The 24,921-nt window shown below is 44.3% G+C and overlaps 1 protein-coding gene across 3 annotated transcripts in view; it reads right to left on the bottom strand.

Annotated features, from left to right (window-relative positions):
- The window catches only part of CEP170B (centrosomal protein 170B), a 58,830-nt gene extending 34,213 nt beyond the window's left edge, over window positions 1-24,617 (bottom strand). For 2 of the 3 annotated variants that reach the window (XM_065636100.1, XM_065636099.1), the window contains exons 1-2: window positions 7,084-7,137; window positions 5,613-5,751 (exon numbers count right to left, since the gene is read on the bottom strand). In XM_065636100.1, coding sequence (XP_065492172.1) covers window positions 5,613-5,751; window positions 7,084-7,134 — 190 coding nt within the window. In that variant the 5' untranslated portion in view covers window positions 7,135-7,137. Of the gene's footprint in view, window positions 1-5,612; window positions 5,752-7,083; window positions 7,143-9,771; window positions 9,851-12,935; window positions 13,026-24,494 lie in introns of those variants that run through there. The other variant, XM_065636101.1, reaches the window with a different exon arrangement.
- Between the last annotated feature and the right edge of the window lie 304 nt (window positions 24,618-24,921).

A 24,921-nucleotide genomic window follows, 5' to 3' on the forward strand; every position in this document is an offset into this window, starting at 1 on the left:
CCTCACAGGATCCCCAAGGCCCCCAGCCTAGAAGCTTCTAGTTATCTGTTCCAAGAAAATTTTGTTTCCAAAGGGGCAGAAGTGAGCTAAGAGAGCTCGCATCCATCTTGCAGGACAAACTTCTTCCCAGAAGCTGCTCCAACCCCAAGATCTCTGTCTCACCTGTGTACTGGACACAGTAGCTATTGCCTTTGTCCCCAAGAAGCTTTTTCTACTACAGACAAAAGGCAGCTAGGGGAGCAAGTCAATCTTGGTCAGACTTCTGTTGATGGGGAACTTTGGGATCGCAAGGAAAGCCAAAGGAAAAAAAGATGATATATAAAGAATAACAAGCCAGCTCGTCTGCCTTCTCAAATTTCCTCCTCTACCCTAAAGACCCCTAACAGGTCTTTGGAAGTTCTCCCTCTGACAAAAGTTAGCACAAAGCCAAAACCTCAGGGCACGTCAAGGAGCACCGACAGAGAGAGCATCAGGGTGGCCAGAACGCACGGACCTGTCCCTTGGGGATCCTGTGTCATGACACAGAGCTCATGTGGCCCCACCTGCACCACTCTGTCACAGCGTGTGTAACACATCTGCTCACTTCTGTGGGGTTTTTTTATATTCATTCCCTCTCCCAGTCTCCACAATAAACTGGAACTTCATTTAAAGACTGCAAAAAGCACAGATGGAAAGCTGAGGAGCCAACATCTTGATATTTGGGGACAGTTTCAATATTTTAAGAGCAATTAATGTTTCCACTGAGCCTTCATAACAATTTGCATTTTGAATAATATTATCAAGTGACATTGCCACGCTCATTCTTAGCTACTGCTGAAAAGTGGCCAGATCCTCAGCCAGAGTAAAATTTCCCTGACTTCAGAAAAGCTACAGGAATTTGCTGCCCTGCTTATGTCAGAAGCTTCTGCCCCTTCTAATTTGCCAGCACAACCAACCTGACGCCTCTCCCTGCAGCAGCTCTAACAGAACAATATTATATACAAAGGAGAGGGGAGAAGGCACAATAGGAAGGCAGCTCAACCAGATGGCTGTGACAGAAGCAGTGCAGGGAGCAGGTACACACGTGCTGTGCCAGGGGCTTTGCTCTTCACCAGCCAGGATGTTTTTTGGGCAGCACCCTCAACCCAGACCTGCAGCATCCAGAGCAGCACATCTTGTGTGTCCCGAGACACACACTGCCCGCCTGTTATATTTTAGTGCAAGATGGAAGCTCTTAGAAGAGCAGAGAGACTCGAGGCTTGCCTAAGTCAGCAATGAAGAGAGGAACACCAATGAAAACTTCTCAGTCATTTCAATGACATGGTACTCCTTCCAACTGATGGCAGCTTGTTAACACTTCTCCCCACTCCGTGCCAGGCTGCCCAGATGGTGCCAATTCACTTAGACATACTTCTTGGCTCATCAATTCAGGCAGGCAGCCTGAAAACCATCCATTTGGGTAACTGAATTGAGGTCAGCACAAGCATTCAGCCAGATAAACACCGAGCTATCTGTGATGGTGTAATACAGGGAAGACCACTGACATGCACATGTTCTGCTCCTGCATTTCAGTCTTTGAGGCAGTCACTCAAAAGAAAAAATGAAGGCTATTTTAGTGCTGAACAAGGGAAGTCCATTTGTTTCACAAGTCTGACAACAACGTGGCCAGTTAAATTAATACAGAATTATTGATCACCTGAAGGAGAGGCACCACCACAAGAGAAAATGAGATGTGTTGATAAAAAAAGATGTATTTGCGGAGAAGTGAATCCCACAGAACAACAGCGGGGCAGGACCAAAAATACAGTCCAGGTGATAAAAGAGAAAGGAGAAAGCCTGTGTTAACGCCGCTTTCCATCAGCAAGTGGGTAGAAGAGCTTTCATGACAAGCAGGCATTTCCCACCAGAGAGGTGTCTGATTTCCCTGGAAGATGTCCCCTGTGGCCAGGACGGGACCGAGGGCTGCACTTCACCCAGGTCCTCACAAAGCTTCAAACCATCACGAGAGAGAGAGACAGACAGCAACCACAAATTTCTTTGCTGACAGAAGCACACACAGCTTTGAAGCTGTCTACAGCAAGTCATAACAAAAGCATGAGAAATCCAGCTTGCTTTAAGTCAAGCTGGTTTTGATTCATTATTAATAACGTTAATGTCTATCTTCAGAAGATGCAGAGTAGACTTCTTACGGCAGAGGCCTTGGGGAAAAGAAAAGATAATCTAGCTATAACTTTTAAAAATTAATTCCTTACATCTCTGCTTTTTTCCTCCTCTCCAAAACAGAGAATCCATACCTAGTAGGAATAAACGTATAGGAATTCTCTGACTCTTTGCTGCGATATATATTTCGCATGCACACAGGAAACCTAAACACTGATTTTCTTTTCTACCCGCTGTGAACATACACATCCCAGAGGCTTTCAAATCAGGCTGATAATCACAAATTTATTTGCACCAATTACATGGTCAAGCATTTAACATGCTGCAGGTACCAGCACCCTAGCTCAGATGAAAAGCAGATACACCACCAACCACTCCCTTAAATTAAAGGCCAGGGCAGAGCTGTGTGTCTAAATAGCTATTACCATGATCTCACGAGGAAAGCAGCCAAAGACCATGGAAACCACTTCACAACTGGGCACAACTCCCACTGCCTCCGTCCACGCCGCCTGCTGACCTCAGCCCCGGACACCAACGAGACTTTCAAGTCAGCAGCTCTGTGAAGACCATTCCCTAATGACATGGACGCTAAGTCAGCGAGCTGGCCTATTTCACAGATGCCAGGAGAAGCCCTGCTCCTGCAGCTGGTGATGCCCATTGCAGCTGCACACTGCAGGCGCCTCCACCCCTGGAAACCCAGGCCTGCAGCAGTTATTCTGAGGTTACTCATCAGGTCCAGCATTATCTAGTGTCATCAGCCTGTGAGGGCCTCAAAAAAAAAAATTAATTAATTAAGATCAGCCCAAGGATTAACTATGTGTTGAGAACTGAAGACCACAAAGTAGCTTATCTCATCCAGTACCTCAACTCAGGTAGCAACAGAGACAGGGATTGTGACAGTCTTAAAATCTGCTCAGTTCAAGGCTGTACCTGGCCTCCTGATCACTTAAGGCTTTAGACACCAGAGCTGATGGCTATTTTTAGCATTAACTAGCTGAACTGTGGGCACTTTTCTTATTCATATCCATACCCAACGCACAGGGCTTACCAAGTTCCTTGCTTCAAACATTTCACAAAGACTGATGATTTTCTGCTTACAGGCAACATACACCCAAAATCTGGGAGTTCAACGGCATAAAGACTAAATGGTTGAGCTGTTTCCCATTCACTCGGCCTGATCTCTTTATCCTCAGCCCCTCACCTCCTCCCATTTCTAAGCAGCTCTAATTGTTCACATTGTTTTGTTAAACCCCTTCCCTGAAAGCTTGCATTCCCTTTGCCTCTTTTCCACCCGGCCCTGGGAAGAGATCCTTCTAAAGGCTTTTGTCATCCTAGACCTTGTTTCAATTAGTCAATGCAAATTCCTAAATACCTATGGGCTTAGCAAAGCAGCTCTCTCCCCAAAGCCTCTTTCTGCTGCCACTAAGTAAGCCCACTCCCGGTAAGAACACTACATTCTTCTCTCCACTAATCATTTAAAATTGTTGCCACTCCTCCAAGCAACCGAGGAGAAACAGTGCATGTGTGCAGCTGAAGACAAGGTCAATTAGTCACATCACAGATGAAAATGGGACCCACTGATCATTCCGTTCACTTGACAGAGATGCCTTCTGGAGAGCGAGGTGCTGATTCAACGCTCAGACTCCCTCCCTTGCTTCAACAGTCTTCAGTCCAACCCAGCAAAACGATTCCATCAAAACATCCTGAAATCCTCTATCCTCACAGATTTTTTTCATAACTGTCAGTCCCACTGCACATGACACACTTCAGCACTGGCCCACAGTAAGTACTCACAGCCCTTTTTGCCTTAGACCTACGGTCTGTGCCCACTAACGATGACAGAAATGCAATGCAGGTCTGTGAACCACATGCTAGAGAACTGGGTCACCTTGCTGAAGAGTCACTCAACATCCTGACTTTGAAGGTGTTCCACATATCAATCGCTTACGCTATGTAGGTTAAAACCAACCGGTGTTTATATTGGAAGGTGGCAAGAACAAAAATGAGAATGTTCATACAACCACGCAGTAGCAAACACAAAATCAGCTACTGCTAATGCTTTTTAAGAACCGCATGTTCCTTGCAAGGCAGCTGGAGAGCTCTCCCCCCCGTGAAGTTCACCTCTTCTCACCCTCCGCAGTGTCATGGTTAATCACCACCAACTTCATCCCTCTAACCGCACGCTGGTGAGGCAAAGTCACAAACACCACATCCATAGGGGAGGACAACACCTTGACACAGCTAAAGGAATGCAAAGAAAGGTTTTGCGGTGTGGAAAACTGGAGTTGGGCTCAAAGGTGTGTGCGCATGTGCTTCGCTGCACAGCTGGAGGCAACAAGACAAACAGGGAGAAAAACTGTGCCGTTTTAGTACACCGTGTCAGCTCAGAGAGATTTTCATAAAGACAATACACAGGAGATTAAGGTCAGCCAACCCACTCCAATTAGTTATCACAAAACCTTAATGGATTTACACAAAGTTGTACACATTTCTAGAAAGCTGCTGTCTCTATCTCTAGGTCACCTCACCCAAGGTGCTGTCTCACCCTTTTACTTCCCCACCCGCTTCCCTCCATTCACACCCCCCCCAAAGCTCTTTCCTCACAAAAGACCAGTGGGCAGTCTCTCTGCTAACCCTAAAGCTTTCCAATCGCTATGCCACGTGGCACTGCTGGCAGTCATCTGTCACTGGGATACTTTAAAACAATATTTGTTTCTCCTGTGCATCATCAAGCTCTAGAAGGCCACCAACTGATACCCGAGGAGAACTAGGGAGAGACCTGCCAGGGCAGTAGGTACAGGAGGTGGGTGAGACAAGACTGCTGGGGAGGTCTTGACCCATCATGATGGGGAACAGGGAGGAAGCAAGTCTGACAAGGGGTCTTTAAAGGAAGGCAGCAGTGGGTACAGAAATGGGCAACGAAGGAATTTTTTAAATGGAAAAGGTTTGCAGCGAGAACAGCAAACCTGGAGGAAACAACTCGCAGCTTAGCAGTCAGTTTCAATCCCACACATTGGCACGTTAGAAAATACAGCCATTTTAAGACCATACATGGCTTTTGGAATTAAATGGCTTATTGTTTCTTTGCCTGTCTGCCTGCCAGCACCACACCACAGCAGCCATACATTTTCTACTCTGAGTCACCATCTCTGTTCAAACACCAGCTCATGATTAGGAAATTAAAAATGGACCAGACAGGTGCCAAAGAACTTACCAAACCTGCTTGGCCCCCAGGTTCTCCAGCAGACACACAGTGACAAGGCCTGTGTGGGCCACCAGGCCAGCTGATTTTTTTTGGAGGCTGAATCTCCAAAAACTGAGAGTCTGGAATACTAAGAGGTTTAGTAAGATGACCCTTCTGGAACTGCTCCTAGACGCAACCCACAACACTGCACTGTCAGAATCATGACCTAGCGCAGGGCTCAAGCTCCACTTTGTTCTGAATCTTGATTAACTGGTTTCTGAGCAAGTACCTGTAATTGCTTTCCTCTCTCCTTTCTCCAGCTTTGCTTGCGGGGACTCTGTGTAGACACTGTGCTCCATGGGCTGCTCTGCCCTCTTCATCGCCGTGCCTTTGTAGTTCATCTGAAGTTGGCTGGTGTACTTCTCATGCTGCAGAGACACAAGCAAAAGTTGCAGGGTGCCCATGCGACCTGTGTGCCAACCCAGGGGAAAGATAAACCACCCTTCCCCACAAACAGATCACGCAAAGGCAAATGCTGCAGCTGTGTTCCGCAACAAAGAGAAAGCACACCTGAGAGGAGGCTACAGAACAGCAGAAATGCCAGCTGAGAGGCTTTCAAATACCCCATTTGGAAGACATTAAGTGACAATTCTAGTCCATGAGAAGGTCACTATGACTTAGCTTGCAAAACAGCTAATTAGGAAACCCTTTAAAGAACAAACTGAGGAGAATCAGAACTTAAGCCACTTTCCATTCAGGATTCAAATCCTGAAATCCCCTTTGTTCTTAAAGCAACATTATAAGTTATTTCAGGGTGCTCATCTGCATTATCTCAGATTTTCAGCAAAGGCAATTAAAAATATTTCAATTACTTCTCTCCAAACCCTCTCTCCAGCTAGGAAAGTGATTCTGCCTTAAAACAGGCTCCACATTAACATAGTAAACGTGCTATTTAAAATTATTACAAGTGAATTAATAAAAGGGTGTAGCCATTCAGATTACCCCTGAGTAAGTCCAATGAATCATTTGCTCAATTCTAGCTCTTCCATTTCCAATCCTTTCCAAGTCATAAACATGGAACCAGGACTAAGAAGACAGTATCTGCTATCCAAGAGGTGATACTTGGCACCAACAGCCGGGTCCCTCAGCTGAACATACAGCTTTCTTGCCTAGAGGGGGTTGCTTTTCTGCCTTAGATAAGAGGATCCTTGAATATTTCGTACCTGCAACTGAACTCTTTGTTTAAAGAACACCTCACTCCTAAGAGGACTGCTCGGTAAGTAAAAATCAGGAGCTTGGAGGCAAAAATGAGATGATATACAGGAATAAATTAAGCAAACTTCAGCCTGCTGGAGGAAGCGTGATGGAGCTGGCCTAAGACACCATGCTCAGAAAAAGGCACCTGGGCTCCACTTCTGGGAGAGAACAAGTTCTGCTGTGCTTCACTCACAAGTTAACGTGCTGACTGTTCTTTAACATGCTACAGTTTTAGTTTTTTGTTGACAGTCATGAAATCATAAATAACTTCATCTACATGTTAGAACAGGGATAAGAGAGATCAAAGCCAAGATAACTGGGAAATGCGTCTCTCCTCAAAGGAAGGTTTTAAGTACCAATCCAATGCGAGCCTCATATTGTGGAACATTTCACTGCCATCAAGGGTAGTTTATGATTTCAGGCCGCTTGACCATTACTAGAGCACTTAACGAAAATTTAAAAAAAAAAAAAAAAAAAAGGCACGTGCATCCAGACACCCTTACCTTTAATGCTTCTTCTGGGACTTTGTGTTGAATTTGCTCCAGGACGTACATGTTTGAATGTACAGAACACATTAAGGAAATGGCAAAGGAATCATATGGACAGAGAAATCTAGCACTTAGTCATAGGAAGAAAACAAGATCATAAAACCAGAGAAGCTTAAAATACACAAGGCACTAACTGTGCTGCATCCCCACCATGGTCTTTGTCATGAACATTTTGCAATGGCCTTTCAGCCATTGCAGTTTCCTGGATGAAAAGTAAATCAGGTCACGAGCTGCTGTGACCTCTTAGGAAGGGAGGCGTTCAACATGATTGAGCCTAGGCAATAATCCTCAGCGACACCGTGTTAATAAAAAAAAAAAAAAAAAAAAAAAAAAAAAAGGAAGCATCTGGTAATGTCATCATGAACAACCCAATCGGGACAGCAGAGAGTAAAGGGGAAGAAAAAGGAAAGATGGAAAATGTTAGACTAAAAATAAACCAAGTGATACTGGCATAGCAGGGAAACTCCACACAGCCTGCAAGTGAAGCTGTAAATGGCAAAGAAACAAATGCTCTTTGCGACAGCGCACAGCTGACTCGAGAGCTCAGGAGACGCTGCTGTCCGCACAGAGCTGAACACGGTGTGCACAGAAAGCGCTGCTAAGAGAGCGGCACGGAGGCACCAAAGGAGAGGAAGAGATTGCAACTGCCACAGCAACTACACTGAAGCAGAAAGATTCATCTAAAACCTACATTCTTCCAAGTTTTCCTGTTGAGAGCAATAAATTCTACAATTCACAAATGCGATCATTCATTTCACATGAATATCCATGTAAGGCTTGCAGGACTAAACGCTCCAACTCAGCTGCCTAGTGCTCACAACTGCATTCTATAAAAAGTTTAAACCTGCATCGCAGCCATTAAAACCTACCCATGCTCTAGGCACTGGCTTACACCTTCGCTAGACTGGAGCTCACAGCAAAACTTCTACGAGTTTCCCCACACATCTAAGGACCAGAAGACACACAGCTACATCAAAAGAACATTAGCAAAGTTGCAAAGTCAAGGAAAGCTAGAACCGAGGTTGCCAATGGGACTGTAACAGGCTTCATCACGTGTGCACAGAGACACCACCTTTAATGACACGATCCCAGGTGACAGTCAGTGCTCTTCTACCGGGCTGCACTCAGCAAGGGGCTACTCAGATTTTTTTCCCCCGTGTATGCGTGAACCCTCATTAACTGCACCCTGTTCACAGGATGATTTGAAGGCAAATAATCTTAAAAAAAAAAAATAAAAAAAAATCAGTAACTACCTCTATTTAAAAAAAAAAACAAAGCAAAACAAAACACTGTGAAGCAAGGATTTGTTATTTCTAAAATGGGGAGAGACAGAGCGAGATCAAGATCGAAAGTATGATTCTACACAGGGCCTAGAAAACCCTCTTTTCCAGCATATCCAGGATTGCATGTATTTACACATTGCTGTTGCAACAGCGAGTGCTCCTGCCCTGTCACTGCTTAGAGCCGAGCTATCCAGATCCCTGGAACACCAGGGAGGCTCAGCCTCTCCTCGCTGCTTAAGCTTCCTGCGCTTCAGCAAGGTTTGAGGTATTTCAAGGGCTACAACATGGCCAAGCACAAACCCATTATCATGGGGACAACAAAAGGCACAAGAATGTGGCTGTGAGGTCAAGGATGCACGGGAGTTTTCCACCAAACACCTCCTCCCCCACAGTGGTAAAATTTAAGTTTCTGCCTCTATTCTCAGAAGTGTCTGGACTGTTTTAACTGAAATTTCTCCACAAAAGGAAAAAGAAACCCAGAGAAGGTACTTGCTACTTCTACATTCAGCCTGAGTGGTTAAAGTTTGGCAGATAGAAATAATGGAAACTAAAGTGAAAAAAAGGACTAGATTACATGAAAAAGTAGCAATAGAAGCCTCTGTTTACCACTGTCATTCTACAGGCTCAGAAACGCTATGCTTATAGCCAGTCATATGGTCACATCAGGGTAAAAATAAAATGGATGAAGGCAAAGGTGTTTTAGCAGACACTAGCAAGATTTGTGACTCTGCAAATAAAGCAGTAACTGCAGCCAAGCCTCCCCTCACAGAGGTGGCATTCGGTATTGCTAAAGAGAGATTTACTCTTGCATTTTGTGGCAGAAGCAATTTGCACGGGCAAACTTCAATCGATACAGAGTCAAGGGTCTGACCACAAGCCCCAAAGCTAAATGTTTAAGGCTGAAGACTTGCAAATTGTCTGAAAGCAAGCCTTTGGGTGAAATGATTAATAAAAACACACAAGTTGGAGGGGGGAAAAAAAAGAAATATATTAATTCTTACAAAAAGCATATGAAATATGTTTGTTCCCTGGGTGGTACCAGCTGCAGCTGCCATCCAAATAAAAAGACAAAACTACAATTCTTCCTTAGAAAGAAACTGAAGAGGCACCTCCACAGTCACTCCTGCCAGTGCAAAGCCTGATTCAAAGCCCAATGAAGGTAGCAGGCATCATGTTAAAATGCTCTGAATTAGGTCCATGGCGGAGAAACAAAAGCTACAAGCCATCCAAAGGCTCCAGGAAGCAAAACAAACACCCCTACTCATTAGCCACAATTAGTACTGTTAACTCTCCATGCAGCAAAGAGCAAAAAACCCAATCAAAGACCACATCCCACTCCATCTTCAGAGGAGAAGGATATCATAGCCGAAGCGAATGACATCATTCAGTTTTAGGGTGATGTACTTCTGGTCAGGAATCCTCACATCATTGACGAACGTCTGCAGGAAAGAAACACAGGAATGATTATTGAGTGAGGGTATCAAGGTGACGCATCTCAGATGGACGGTGCTCCTGGAGGGCACCCATTACCATCTGCCAATGGCACCGCACGCATTCGGGGTGCACCAGCACAAAGTCAGCCAGGAGAGGAGCTAAGTCCCCTAGAAAAACCAACACCAGCAGGTAGCTCCCATTGGCAAGTTAAAGCACCCAAATTATGCTTCAAAGCAAGGTGCTCTGAAAGAACCTCTGGGAAGATTTACCCTTCCACCAACTGCAAATGAAATTTTAGCCCCCGACTTGAACACGTAAATGAGGTGCCTGAAGTCAGGAACCCTCGGTTCTTCTCCACCCTTCACGACCAACAAGTGCAGCAAATGGTGCAATAAAAGCTACAGTAAGTCGTACTCTAATTACTGAGCTGGGAATCAGCTTTCTGCTGGATGTCAAACAAGACCGGTGTCAGCCTCAAGGCCTGATAAATTAACAAGCAAAGCCTGTCACAGAGGAAGAGAGAAATGAAAACGCACAGGAAAACAAGCATTTGCAGTAGCATCACCAGGATGTCTGAGGCCACATTGTCCAAGACACCACATATCAGTACAACAGGCTCCTCGTGCAAAAGATTCACATGCCCATTTTTCCTGTGCTCCAGGCAGTTAATTGAGGCCAAAAGAAACCATGTTATCCTTATAAAGGTGCAAGAAATGTATTAACACTTCATAGTTGTGAACAAACATCTCAGATGCCGGCTCTCCAAGGGGACCCCCTAAGGAACAATTGCAGAACAACTGAGGAAGAAATCAAGCACTCGTGAACATCTTTCACAAATAAGCGCACGTACTGTTGTGATAACCTGGGCCAAATAACAATAAATCAAGAATTTGGGCGAAGAAGCACCAGCGTGCTGATGGGGATCAGGCACCCAGTCACAGCTGGGGCAGTTTCCCCACTTTGCAAGGTGAGATTCACCCAGCCCCACAGATGGGAGCCTGCTGCTGGGTCTTTGTAGTCTCAACATGAACATGGCTTTGCTCTAATGAATCAAAATTATGCTAGAAAATTAATTTACATGCTTTCACGACTGAAGCACAGTCTTCTCCTTCTGCCTTCTCACCTCAGCCAAGCCAAACATGCATGATAAGACCAAGTATTAACCACAGAGGAAAAATAAATGCTAGAGCAGGAAATTAGAACCTCAGCAGACAACAGCCCCCAGCTTCCTGGCAATTTACAGAAGAGCTGGTGAACAGGCCTGTAATTTCAGAATAAAAGCAGGGCAGCTGGTTAAAAGGCACGGTATTCCTATTTGCATGATTTTTTTTTTAATATTTAAAAATCCTGCAACAGCCAGATCTGGAACAGACATAATTATTTGCTGAATTTTGTGCAAAACAGAAGTCTGCGAGAAAACCCATTTTGATGTTGCTACCTATTTGTCCATGGTTACTTCAAATAAAATAACCTAAGGAAACTCCTAATTGCAGATAGAAAAGCTACCTTCAAAACCAAAAGACCCTTGATAGAGACTGCAGAATCAGATAACATTATAATAAAAACAATATAAAACATTCAGAGAGCTAATATTAACCAGATTATCCAGCAAAGCCACGCAATACATTGTTGACAAGACATGAAGTAAACACAAAATACTAGCAAATACTGAAAATGGAATTAAAATCAAGGTCATCAAAAGTTATTTCTTTAGTTTCAGGGGGGAAAAACAAGTTTTCACAAAAATTTTCAAATTAGGACCTACGTTTCTTTCATGCAAAATAAATTCAGTTTGCCCTCAACAGTCTTCTCCTACAGAAGTGTGTTTGACCAGCTGCAGAAGACACACACTGCTGTGCCTTTTACTGCACTGCCTCTCTAAACATAAACTTATTATTAAAATGTTGCAAATTCACATTCTTTAGTCTGCGAAGACAGACAAGAATTAGTGGTACGGGCCTCCCCTCTCTTGCAAGTAGAATTTCCAGCCGCTATTTTGCCACCATGAGTTAAATACCACAGGTTTCGAACCAGGGATCCAGCTAGAGCCCAGGCCAGTTACTGGAAATATTCCCATTTCAGCGGGGCTCTCTGCCTTCAGCTATTAGGCTGAGAAGGATTAACACTCATTCTTGCTGTTTTCAGATGCCAGAAGAGGCAGAACAGTCGAGGTTTGCTTTTGCCACTGTTTTTGTAAAAGTTTCGGGGTTCATCTTGTGGTTTTGTGGCTGTGATGGTGGAGGGCTTCTGTTTCTAAGCCCAAAACGACGACTGCAGTAAAACCCCTACTGGGAAGACAATTATGTGAATCTAGCCTAGACCTGCTCCTGCAGGGGAATAGCTCCATTGGTATGAAGAAGCAGCCAAAGAGAGGAATGCTGTGACATTGGGGCAGTTTTAACTATAATGGCATATTTTTTAAAAAACCCACAGAATTCAGGTGGGCAGACAAAGCCCTCATTGAGCTGCCTGACACCACTCTGTGAACCAGGAACAGAGCAAGGGTTAAGATTCGGGCAGGCTCAGCTCCCTGTTCTGGGCTCACTCTATCCCTCGGTCTTCACACAAACCAGGCTCAAGGCCATCAAAAAAGCACTTTTTATTATTAAAAAAAAAAAAAGAAAAAGGTGGTTTTAAATAGTTACTCCCCAAAGAAATTAAATGTCTCATCATCCCATAAATCACTCTATGCACCAACAACTGAATTGCCAAAAGGTCACCCTGCTCATGCTGAACAGCTGCTCCAGAATCTTCACCAGTTTAATGTCAAAATCCACAAAATGAGACTGAATTTATTTCCTCCTCTTTTGCAAGAGGCTCTATGATTTTGTGAGCCCTGAAGCGTTCTGCAAGGACACCAGAAGAGATGGAAAAAGAAATACAATATTCACCAAAGCTTTCCTCTTCTAAAATGAGATGCTACATGACCTCCATCTCAGGCCTTGCAAATAATTATGTATGTTTAGCTTAACTCATGCCAACAGTAGCAGTGATCCAAAAGGGTCTAACAGTAGAATTAAGTAATGGCATAAGTGCTTGCAGACTCAGCACATTGCTCGTTCACCTCCATCGGGCAGGTTTGATACTTACGCCGTTTAAGCTCCCGAGATCCTTCACCCAGTGCTCATCTTTCTCCTTGTCATAGTTGATTACGGCATGCTGCTTATCGACACTGCGGGACTGGCAATGAAAGCACAATGAATGTGAGACTGGTCAGGCATAGGAGACACTGTTAATCAAAGCAGCATTTAAACATTAATTTGTTGTGGGGTAAGGGCAGAGTGGGGGGAAAAAGCAGGAAGGATTAAATATTATAAACAGTAAATGCTTCCACGATTGTTCTAAACAATTCACTGAAGACAATACACTATTTGCATGGAGAGAGGAAATAATTAAAAAAAAAAAAAAATCACTGAAGGTCGTCAACACTACGCCATAATTTCAATAAATTATATCAATACACACTGCAAACAAAACCAGTCAAACTGAAAGCCTGGGGGGCAGGATCTCAGCCAGTGTGAACTAGAAGAGCTCCATGTTTCATCGGCTAAAGCCGTGGCCTCATCACTAGGGACATTCCTATTTCAGATGATTTCTTCTTATTTTTCAAAGAGAAAAAATAGTTTTTCTTAAGTTACAAATCAAACTTATTCACAACAACGCATATACTGTTCCCAGGACTATGTCCCAGAGTTGATTTAAATTCTAGGATGTTTTCCAAGTCAGAGGGAGGTTAGTAAACTTGGGATGAGAAAGAAAGCTACTCCAGGAAAATTCATATTTAAAGCTAGGTTTGAGAACACTGAACTGGACTGTGATTTGGCCTCACTGGCTTTGCCACCGTGCACAAGTACCATCTTATCATCAAAACAGAGTATGACACTGCAGCAGGAATAGCATCAGGCTCCTGAGGAAGAAGTGTTAGAACGAAACCTCTGAATCATTTTGAAATATGGCTGAAGTCTTACAGCCATAAAGACAACAGGCTCTCTGTACTGAGATCTACTGCTTCTTGTAGCTTGAATTCTTCCTGCAGCTGACCCCAGCCAGTCTCTGGAACCAGCCACTCCATTAGCACGCGACACCGAGACCTCCCTGGTCTCTCAGGCCAGGGGAGGGCAGGACATGCTACCAGAGCAGAGAGACGAGCCCAGCTCTAAATCAGCTAATCCTCCTCATCCTGGGCATCGACCAACAAGTTATTGGTGAAAAGTCCTTCCACAGCACCGCTCTCGGCAAGCTATTACCTACTTCCTTGCAAGCATGCAGAGGCAAGGACTGTTTCAGGGGAATTCCTTGATGAAAAAGGAGGTTTTTTCTGGACAAACTGCTGTCTTTTGCAAGAACTTCTTCCGCCCTTGCCAATGTCAAGCACGCTGGTAACATAACAGCTGATAAACGGCAGCTCCTCCCGTTGCAGAGCATATGTCAGCCCAGGAGACCTGTCGTCCAGAATAACCCCGAAGTACCAAGATGAAGCAAGTACGTACTCAGCCAGAAGACCTTTCCACCTTGCGATGTCCCTCACATCATTCACAACATGTCACTGCAAGCAGAGGCAGGGAGGAGAGGAGCGGGTGACTCCAAACCTCCAGCTGCCTCACCAATACATCTACCATACATTGCTGAATTTACAAGGTGTCAGCTCCCAAGAAACTTTATACTGAAGGTGGTGAAACACTGTCCCAGGTGACCCAGAGAGGTGGTGGATGCCCTGTCCCTGGAGACATCCCAGGCCAGGCTGGACAGGGCTCTGAGCAATCCGATCTGGGTGAAGATGTCACTGCTTATGGCAAGGGGGTTGAACTAGATGAGCTTTGAAGGTCCCTCCCAACCCAAACCATTCTGATTCTACGAAAAAAACAAAGCAGCATTCGCTGCTTTGCTGCCCAACTGATGCTGCTCGAACAGCAATCACTCGCCAAAGAAAAAACCATGAGCTGGTGGGACAGGCAGAGATAATGTGGTCATCATCCATGGGCATTTATATGACTATATTTCATCCTGCTGGAGTCAGACAACCATGCACAGGGGTCCTGCCCACACAACACAGGTGCAAGCTCTTCCCCCGTCTCTCTGCTACCCAAAATTGTGGACATCACTGCTCCCAACGGGACGTGAGGGAACGCTGATTAACTGGTGCAGCAGCGTTTGCTTTAGCTTTTTACAGTATGTCACAGAGACTCATTTAAAGATTAACAGAATTTAAAGGCAGAACAATCCCTCTCTTCGCCTTCCAAGGGCAGAAAGGCTTCCACTCCAAAAAGGTAAACCAGACCAAAAATTAGGGTAGATTTTTATCTGGTACAAAGTCACAGGTCATTTTAAAAAAAGAGGTTATTTCTGGGAACCAGCTGTCTCCCAAAAAGTCAGTCTGCCCTAGATCTGACCCTGTTGTAAGTCAGCACAGCCTTTGGGCTCTTGTGTTTTACAACAGCTGACTGCAGCCACCCAGGGGTCCCAAACCAGACATGGGTCATCACAGGGGAGCAGAGATGTATTCCAGCAGCATGACATTCCCCTACATAAAAGCAGGAAGAGGTCACCCAAGAAACCAATTTATCCCAAAACTTCCCATCTTCCAAGGAAGTTTCAGCTGTGTTCAAGACAGAGTCAAAATAATATGCAAAAATTTGACCCATAGTCCTGATACTGCCTCTCAGCATCTCTTTAAAGAGCACATCAGGAACATAGCAAACTGTTACACAGATCGCACTTCTGTGAAATTTCATGCTTTTGCTGAGAAGAGAGGAATTTTCTCAGTTTCGTTTATGTTCAACCAGCAAACATCACAGGAACTGGCAGCAGGAGTTCCTGAGGGCCTGTCTCCAAGGAAACTCAAAATATCTAAAATCACACCTTATTTATTTTGATGCAGACTTGCCAAAGGTCACTCTTACTTGAGAACTGAGGTGTGGTGTATTTCAACATCAGTCACATTTAACATAAACCGCTCTTGCGTGCAATGATAGCAGCAACCCAGCAGCTGATACCGCTTTTGTTCTCGGAGAGGAGCAGACTGCCTCCATCCCACTTCCAAAGAAAAGACTGACCAGTTTTCAGACTGGTAACGGCTGAGAGCATGAGAACAGTCCTGCAGAAGTCACTTCAGCCCAGCAGGTCCGTGTTTCCTAAAGCTTGACCCACTGAATCATATTGAGTGATATAAGAAGCCTGAGACAACACATATTACAAAGCAGCCCAGGGATGCGGAGCTCCCCGTGGTCTGCGACTCCACTGGAAAGATTTCAGGCATTTAAAATTTGAAAAGCTGCACTTAAGTTGACTAAATAACAAATCTAGGAGGACTCCCTAGCTTAAACGCACGCTTTCACCAAATACTGAGCCTTCCTTAGCAACAATCACAACCTTCACAACAAAAGGCTCAACAGATTCCTCAGGAGGGGATACAAGGGTCCAAGCAGAAAAAAAAAAAAAAAAATTTCCAATACAGTGTTAAAAAAACCTGAAGTGCCTACACCCAGATGCCAAAACCAGAAAATAACTGTTACACTCTTGCAGTTAATCTGTTTCACCAGAAAAGCACTTGCAATGGGGTGAGCAGCACTCCCCAGCTATGGCAAGGATCACCAAGATTGTCCTTGGACCCAAACAGCAAAACCAGAGCTAGAGAACCTCAGATGACATCGAGAAGGGGAAAGAAGTCAGGGAAGAGAGGTCTCCTAAGCACTAGTTATCTGCAGGCAAGAAAAGAGACTACACTCTGAGACGCTGGGAACGAAGGAAGAACATAGTGTTCTCACCACGTCCCAACACTGGATTTGTTATCAAATGAAAACAACTCTCAGAAAATCAGAAAAGCACACATTGTGTTTAACAACATTTACACCTCTCTGAAGGGAAAGCATGAACACCCATTTGTTACTACACTAAACTCATTCAGGGTTTACATTTCCAGACATTCAAATCACTTCCTAATATAAGGCTCTCCTGCTTCTCCATCATACTATCTACAGTGCATCATGTTTTAAATACCTAGTAGACGAAACGCATACGTGGCATATATCTGAAGACAGGGGTATTTTATAGCTCTTTTTACTTCCAAGAGCATATTAAACAGTCCAAATCATAGAGAGGCTTGGCACCTCTGCCAGTCCCACACCGACACCAACATCTTGGATCATCAGTCTCCAGTCAGTCATGCAACCAGGCAGGTCGCTTGTGATTCTCAAAACTGCATGCATCAAATCAGCAAAAAGCACCTGCTTAGCATGGGAGCAGCGAAAGCAGCTTCAGAAATCTCTACAGAGGTACACACCATGCTGGCTACGTGTGCTGCAGATGCCCCACAGCTTTACATTTGGTCACGGGTCTGATACATAGAATAGAGTGCTTGGGATGAAACCATGAGCTGCAGAGATGACAAGCAAAACCCAGAAGGAAACAACACCTGCTTAGGAAGGCAGGAGGAGAAATACAGCCAGACAGCCTGTGTTTCCCCACAGGGCCGGAGAGCAGACGCAGCTCAGCTGTCTACATAGATACAGATGCTGCTTTTTCCCCAGGAGAATTCCCATGGGCAAAATCCTACTGCTTGGGGTTGAGATTTGGACCTCAGCCCTGCCAGTGCCACAAGGCATCATGGTACTGGAGATAAAATAAACAAACGAGAGCAGTTTCCCTATTCCTCACTACAGTCTGTTGTGCATATCTGGCACAAGATAACTGCAGCATTCGGGTGGCAGCACGCAATAAACATTTGCTCAAATACTTTCCATAATGAACAGGTTACATTTCTGCCAGCACTGTGCTCTGCACGAGTGTCCCAGTAAGGAAATACAAACCTCTCCCAGTGTCCCACTTCAGAAGGGAGACAGGCAAAGGCAACTCAAAAAAAAAAAAAAGGAGAGAGACACCACCTTGCATTCTGGCCTGAAATGTTTTCCGCTCCTCAAAAGTAAAATCCTAGATAGTATTTAATGACAGATATGAACACTGAGTCTCCCTCCTTCACCATGATGCGTTTCATGGAGTTGTGTATATTGGCCACTTCAGTACTTTTCCAGAATATTAGTGAGCGCTCCCTCCTGCCCCAGGCTGGTTACAAGCAAGACATCCCCACAAGAAGCTCCCTGATTGTTCCCAGGGGCATCTGCTACTGGTTTGTATAATAAATGACTCCTCCTAAGCAGACAAATGTCTCTTCAGCAAGCGTAGCCACCTCACCCTGAAGCTGGACTCACGTTACAGCTCTCAAGCTGCAGCAGCTCCTGCCTTCGGCTTTGCTGCCTCAGTGGATCTGTGGCAGGGCCAGGGCCTGAGTATTCATGCAAAAAATAAGGCACCAAACAAAAGAGAGAAATCCCCTAGGAAAATGAAACCGTAATCCCCACAGCTTGGCAAAGAGATTCAGAGGCTGGCACAGTTCCCATAACAACTTAACCCGTTATTTTAGGGTAGAATGGGGTTTTGCTTACTGGCTTCCCTTTCCCAAAGTGGAGTGCTGGTCCAAGTGCCCCGGGGTCAGATCCTGCCCACGGGCAAGGAACATGCTGCCCACACATGCACTGCCTTTCCCTTTATTTTACCTGCCCACCCAGGAGGCATGGAAAAGCACCATCTTAGGTGAAACAGAAACCTGAATTGCTACAGTGCCCTCGAGGTGCGTGCTAGTGCCTGGATCAGGATCTCAAACATGGAAGGGGTCTCCTTTTTCCAGCCATCTCTGGAGGGGGACAAGCCCTCCCTCCATAGGCCAGGCTGCCAGTACCTTGTCAGCCTTGTCTCACCCCTAACAACCACCTGCCTGCAGTGCCACCATCACCTCTCTCCCTACCCAGACTCCAGCAATGAACTTCCCTCCCAGGTTTGCCAGGTCCTGCCATGCCTCCTGCTTCCTCAACCCACATTTCATCGGACAACATAACTCTCCTGACAGCTGCACAGAAAACAAGAGCGAAAACAACAACTCCAGGCCTGGAAATACAGGATGTGCATCCTTCCTCCCACAGCCGCTGCAGAGGCACCTGGAAACACTATCTGTCAAAAAGCGGAGCCTTCCCAAGGCTAGATCCCCTTCTGCCCATAAGACACCCACTTCTCCTGTGACACATAATGAACGACTCTCGGGATCACTGCAATTCCCCTGGGAATAACCTAGGTGCAGGTTTACACCCTCTGGATAACTGCAACAAAACAACACGAGCAGGACATCGCCCTGTCCCAAATACAACTTCCCACTCCAGCCCCATACCTCCATGGGGAAAGAGTTTGGAATATAAAAGAAGCAGCAGAGATTCCCCATGGCTTCTACTGGGAGCTCCCAAAGCAGGAAATACCTGAGTGATGGAGGGATACAGCTTCTGCACCACAGTGAATTCATCTAGAAGTATCAGGAAAAGATAATCTACCAAGTTCACACCATCTGCTTCCCCCCAGCATAATGCTGTAGACAAACTACACCACACCTATTCACACTTGTTTATGTATATGCTTACTAAACTATGTAGGAGAGACATTGTATTATCAAGTATGGCCTGGGGAAGGTAGGATACGTCAGGTCAATGAAACCTTAACGTGACCAGATGTCACACCATCCCGCTGTCAATTCAATTATTTGCAGAGTGCGCCATGCACCCTGCTCGCCAAACACAGAACAGATCCTGCGGGGAAAAAATGTCCAGTAATGACACAATAACAGATTGCATCTTCATGCCTGTGTACACAAGGGCAGAAGCAGGATTACACAGGCAATCTTCACATTGGTATGTTGTAACTGCTCTGCAGTTATAAACACTTGACTTAGCAGCCATAAGAATGTTTCTTCAGTGCCTAGAACATTTGTAATCCCCTAGTTTTTTTACCAAAGCAAGCTAAAAAGAGAAAAACATCTATTCAGGCAGTATCAAGTTACCATTTATCTGATTCACCAGCAAAACAAACTTGTATCTTTAGCTCACAAGCCCCTAGCACTTGAACTGACTAATTGATACCACAAGCAGCATGTGAAGTCCCACATGGACCAGCGACAGATGCTTGGCTAGTAGCACTCACAGCTATCTGCTGACATCAGAATAAAACCAAGTCTTGAGCCCACCTCAGGCCTACAGGAGATGCTGCTCAGCAGTCTCGTCCTGTAACACCTGCTTTCCCCATGCGGAACAGCTTCAGCCCGATATGCATCACTCTCCACTTTTCCAAGTCCTGCTGCTCCTTCTCTCACCTTGCACAAATGACAGACTCCTTGTGCCTCCCCACTCAGCCAAATCTTAATCTCCTGGTGAGGTTTTGGAGTAGAACTCCAATGATTAAATGCAAAGCTCTGGCTTCCTGAAACACAGGTCAAGAGGTTGAGCAAATAGTCTGGAAGTATCATTATACTCTTGGCTTCTCCTCACACTTTCCTCGACAGCTGCTTTGGCCACTGAGTCAGGATACCGGGCTAGATACACCTTGATCTAATCTAGCACAGTTGCTCTTAAGTCTAAACCCCAGCCTTGTGCATCCCTGCACCCAGTTCCTCTGTGTTCAACCTGTGACAGTTCTGTCCTCCAATCCGTCCCCTTACCAATCTCATCCCCAGATGAAACATGACTTAAAACAATAGTGTCAAAAAAGTCCCTGCTAACCACATGCAAATTCCAATTTTGTTTTAAGGTTTGGAACTTGGTCAAATATATTTATATTATCTATTGGGGGTGGGGGAAAAAAAAAAGAAACACAATCACCTCTGACCTAGGCATTCACTCTTGAAAAGCATCACCCCCAGTTCTACAATGCCATAACTTCAAGGAACAGGTTAAATATACTTTTAAACATGAAGAAAACTGCATTTTTCGCTCAGACTTGCTCACAGCGAAGACCGAAGAAGGCAGCTTATCATGTCTAGAACACACTGCCTAAAACAGATGACTGGAAAATAAACTCTCATCCCAAACAGTTACGAAGTTTGGCAGACTTATAAGCAATGGAAAACAGTGTCTCCTGATAGGAAGCATCAAGTTGTCTTAAAAGTCACACAGAACAAAGGCATAAAACAGAAAGCATTGTGCCATGTGCACCTACTCCTGCTGTAACTCACACTCATGTCTACAACCTCACCCAGCGCAGGACAAGAGCATGCCCAAACCATTGCTTTAAGGAGAGGGAAATACTCAAGGGAACACGGGTTAAACATTTTGTTTTCCCTGTTTTTCCAATAAACATTTCTTGCTCAAACAAAAACAGGGAAAATCATGACCCTGCTTTCCCTTCTGTTAAATATTTACATTTAGCAAAAACGGAAAAGAGGCTTTGTTTAGGGGCAGAGGGGAAGGTCTTAATGATTAAGCGAAAATTCTGAGTTTGCAAAATGTTTGTCTCCTGGGTAAATACCCATCACATTAAGCAAACGATCAAAGCTAATAAGGCAACTATATTTCCCAAGAAGAATGTGGAGGGGAGAATTACTTTGTTCAAGATGGTCCAAAAGCCCTCTTATTTTTGGTTAAAAATAAAAAGTAAACCTTTTCAGATAATTACTTCCTACCACCACCAAGCTTCACAGAAAAAAACACGCTAGTGCAAGTTAGTGAAGGTCTAGATTTCCACACTCCTGCTGTTTGTTGACTGTTATCTGAAAGGAGCCAGTGAGACTGTTGAAGAAACCCAGCACTGTTCTTCAGAAAAAGGGCAGAACTGAGCTCTTGACTCTGTAACAATACTGTGCATGCCAAGCTACACTACATGGCACTTTCCCCCCATGTATTAACATTCAAACCCAATATAAATCTCATATTTACTTGTACTAGAAGCTTTACAGAGCTGCAAAAACATTTAAAATATTTCTAATCCTCTTAGTAGGTATAGAAGATTTGAAGGTAGATTATGTTTTCCCACTATCAAACCTGCTTAATTTTAAGCTTGAAGACTGCTTTTCTTCACCTTTTTGTTAACCGGTAAGAAAGCTAGTACCTGTATGAATAAGTAAACAGAGGTGAAACTAAAGCGTGATTGTTTGGTGACAAAGCCATCATTTTTTGCTGTTTAGGGATCTGATACCTTGAGACAACATGTTCCAAGAAAATATCTAAAGACAAGACACTCCTAAAATAGTAAAATGAGAAAGGTGAGACTGCAAGGTCTCCAGGACAAAGGTTATCTGTGTCATGTGTTTGTGCACCTTCTAATACGCATGGTCTCAATAGGGAACCATGAAACATATCATGATGAAATCAGAAAGTAGTAACAGTCTTAGAGAAGAAAAAACACTGATCAGGTCATCCAGTTCATTCCCCAGACACTGCCAGTATGCTCCCAGTTGTGCGCTTTAAGGGATTAAATGCCAATATCTTGAAATATACAAGCAAAATAACTGTGCAGTGAATATACAGTTTCAGGGTCAGTACCACAGAAATACTACAGGTGCAAACACTGTTACAAGAGCTCTGTCCATCTGCTTTGATAACTGCCCTGCTTCTTAAGCTTTCCCCAAGACAAATGATTGTGCCAGTCTGCACAAGATTTTGTGACATGGGCAGTCACAGTAGGAAAAAGTCTATTTTTAAATCTCATCCTCCATCTGCTCGCACACAACTTTACTTGGATATCAAGTCCATGTTCACAGTCTGTCTTCTGCACTGAGTCTTACTATAATCACCTCATTTGGAGCTCAAGGTAGCTCTGGAAAACATCTTTACAAGCAAACAGCTGTTTGCTGTGCTGTTCAAAATAAGACCTTATATGTGATCCTAGAAAATGCTTTATTACTGGAGATAGTAAACTAAGATGTTTATAAAGGGTCACATGTAACTCATGCCACAAACACAAGCAGAAGGCTTTTACAGACAACCCAGAGCCTTCATTCTAGTGAAATAATGAAAACCTTTAATACCACCACCTACGAGACCCCCAAATACAACTGCTTCACTCACAGATACTGCAGGCTCCTCCATGAATCTCAATTCATTTACCTTGTAGAAAAGAGTATGGCAAATGCAGAGCATCACAAGGTTGCTAGTCCACACGCAACGCTGACAAGCCAGCTCAGACTTGCAAAGAAGCATGGAATACTCCACGTGGTATGGAATGGCTCACGCTCCACACTGTCCAGTTAACCCCACAAATAACCAGAGAAACAAGCAGTGCATTTTAAGCATGATTGATATTTGGGTACTTTTATTTTAGAGTGCACAACTGGGGACATGATTCTTAGGGTGCTGAAACCTGACATTTATAAAAAAAAAAACAACCTCAAGTACCTTCAAAAGGTATTAAGATGTGCAACCTAAAACTCAGGCTGTTTTTGTAAACTAAGGCCACTGTGTATGTTTTCTCCCCTCAAGTTATGAGAGAACACAGCAATGAGGTTTCTAAGCAGCCAAATGCAGACATACAGAAAATATTAGGATATTTTTAATGTTTCACCTGTCAGACACATACAAACATGAAATAAAAGATAGTGTGAGTCATGGGAAAACCCAACCAAATGATCTGCTGTCAAACAGAAATATGCTTCTGAATCTACCACTGCAGCACAGCCGTGCCATTTGCTGTCAGCTAGCAGAGCCATACAAACACCACAAGCTCTCCTTTTGTGGACACTAACATTTTATTACAGCTAGACAACACCTTGCCTTCCAAGTACACCTTGTACAAGAACTTCCACCCCCCTAAACAGACCTGCTAACATATCATACAAAACCCTGCAGTAACTACAAACACAGCCTGCCTAGTAGAACACCAGCAAAGCATTTAGGACATACCTGTGAGCGGGTTAGCAGTGAGAATTATGAGGAGGGAGCCCTCATTGTGCAGGCAGCTTCCTAATTTTGCCACCAACAGGCACATTTGCCACCTCTGTAAAGGGGTAAAAGGGGGGCTGGCAGGCGCAATCGATCTTTTTTTGCATTTAAGTACTCATGCCATAGGTCTACCAGAAACGCTAATTTAATTCCAAGCTTCTACAAATTCCTGAGCTAAACTGCTCCTGTCAAAAGCTCTTAGCGAGATTCCAGCTCCATTTGTTTGGAGTGACATCCATTACATTATGCTGTCAAACATCAGACCACAGTCAACGCTTCAGACACGCTGGATGAGGTCCAGCAGAGACCCATGCTGGTATGGGAAGCACTAACACAAGCTGCAAGTTTGCCCGAGTAACACAATTATTTTGGGAAGAGGTCACCACCTTACTCACTCCACCGAAACAGCTACAGTTTCTCTGCTAAACATCAGTATTTCCCACCATAATAAAAACAACTAGGTGAGAGGTACAAGCACTGACAATTTAATCAAACTTACAGGGAAAAATAGGAAAACAAAAACCCCTGCCCCTACTCAAATCACATATACTAGTAAACACTGCATGTCTTAAAAGCTACAAAACACAGCAGCGTAATTGCAGATCAGGACAGAATGGTATGTCTTTGCTTACTTCTAGTAGCATGAGGATAGTTAATCTATTTGATTAATCTCCCACCATTACAGTTCCTATCCATCTGATGACAAGGCAATTTGAAAGGAACCTCACTTGCACTTTCACAAACATATGAATTCTTCATGAGAACTGCAGACTCAACATAAAAAAGGAAGTTCCTTTTAAAAGATGTCTTTTGAAGAAAGCATGCAACACCTCCACAGATCCCCAGCATTACATTCACACCTACTGCATCTTTAGAAGAAATAACAAAAAAAAAAGCGCCACGTTACCTGGAGCATCAGTTCACAGTCATCTCTACCAACAAATATCATCTCCCGAGGGAGCCGATGGCGAATGCCAGTGCTGCTCACCAAGAACCACGAAGTCACGCTCATTTTGGCGCTTGGCACTTAATCTTTGTACATCCTGAAAACAAACAAAAAATACCACAGCACAGTGAGCTATTAATGAAGTGTGGAAGTACACCAGTGCATAGCTGCAGTTCCAAATTTCCCTGTGCCATGGGACCCAGTGCTGCTTTTTGCGCTTCATGTTCACGTCTTGAATTTCTCGTGCCAACAAGCAGTTGTGAAGTGTGTGCCAGGACCTGCTGCCCATGTGCCACGCGTAGGAGCTCTGCAGCCCTTTAAATATTCCCGCAGCCAAGTAAGACTATTGGTCTGAAGAAAGGACTATTTAAAAAAATGAAGCATGCAG

Source organism: Caloenas nicobarica, chromosome 5, assembly GCF_036013445.1.
Source record: "Caloenas nicobarica isolate bCalNic1 chromosome 5, bCalNic1.hap1, whole genome shotgun sequence".
NCBI classification, from domain to species: domain Eukaryota; kingdom Metazoa; phylum Chordata; class Aves; order Columbiformes; family Columbidae; genus Caloenas; species Caloenas nicobarica.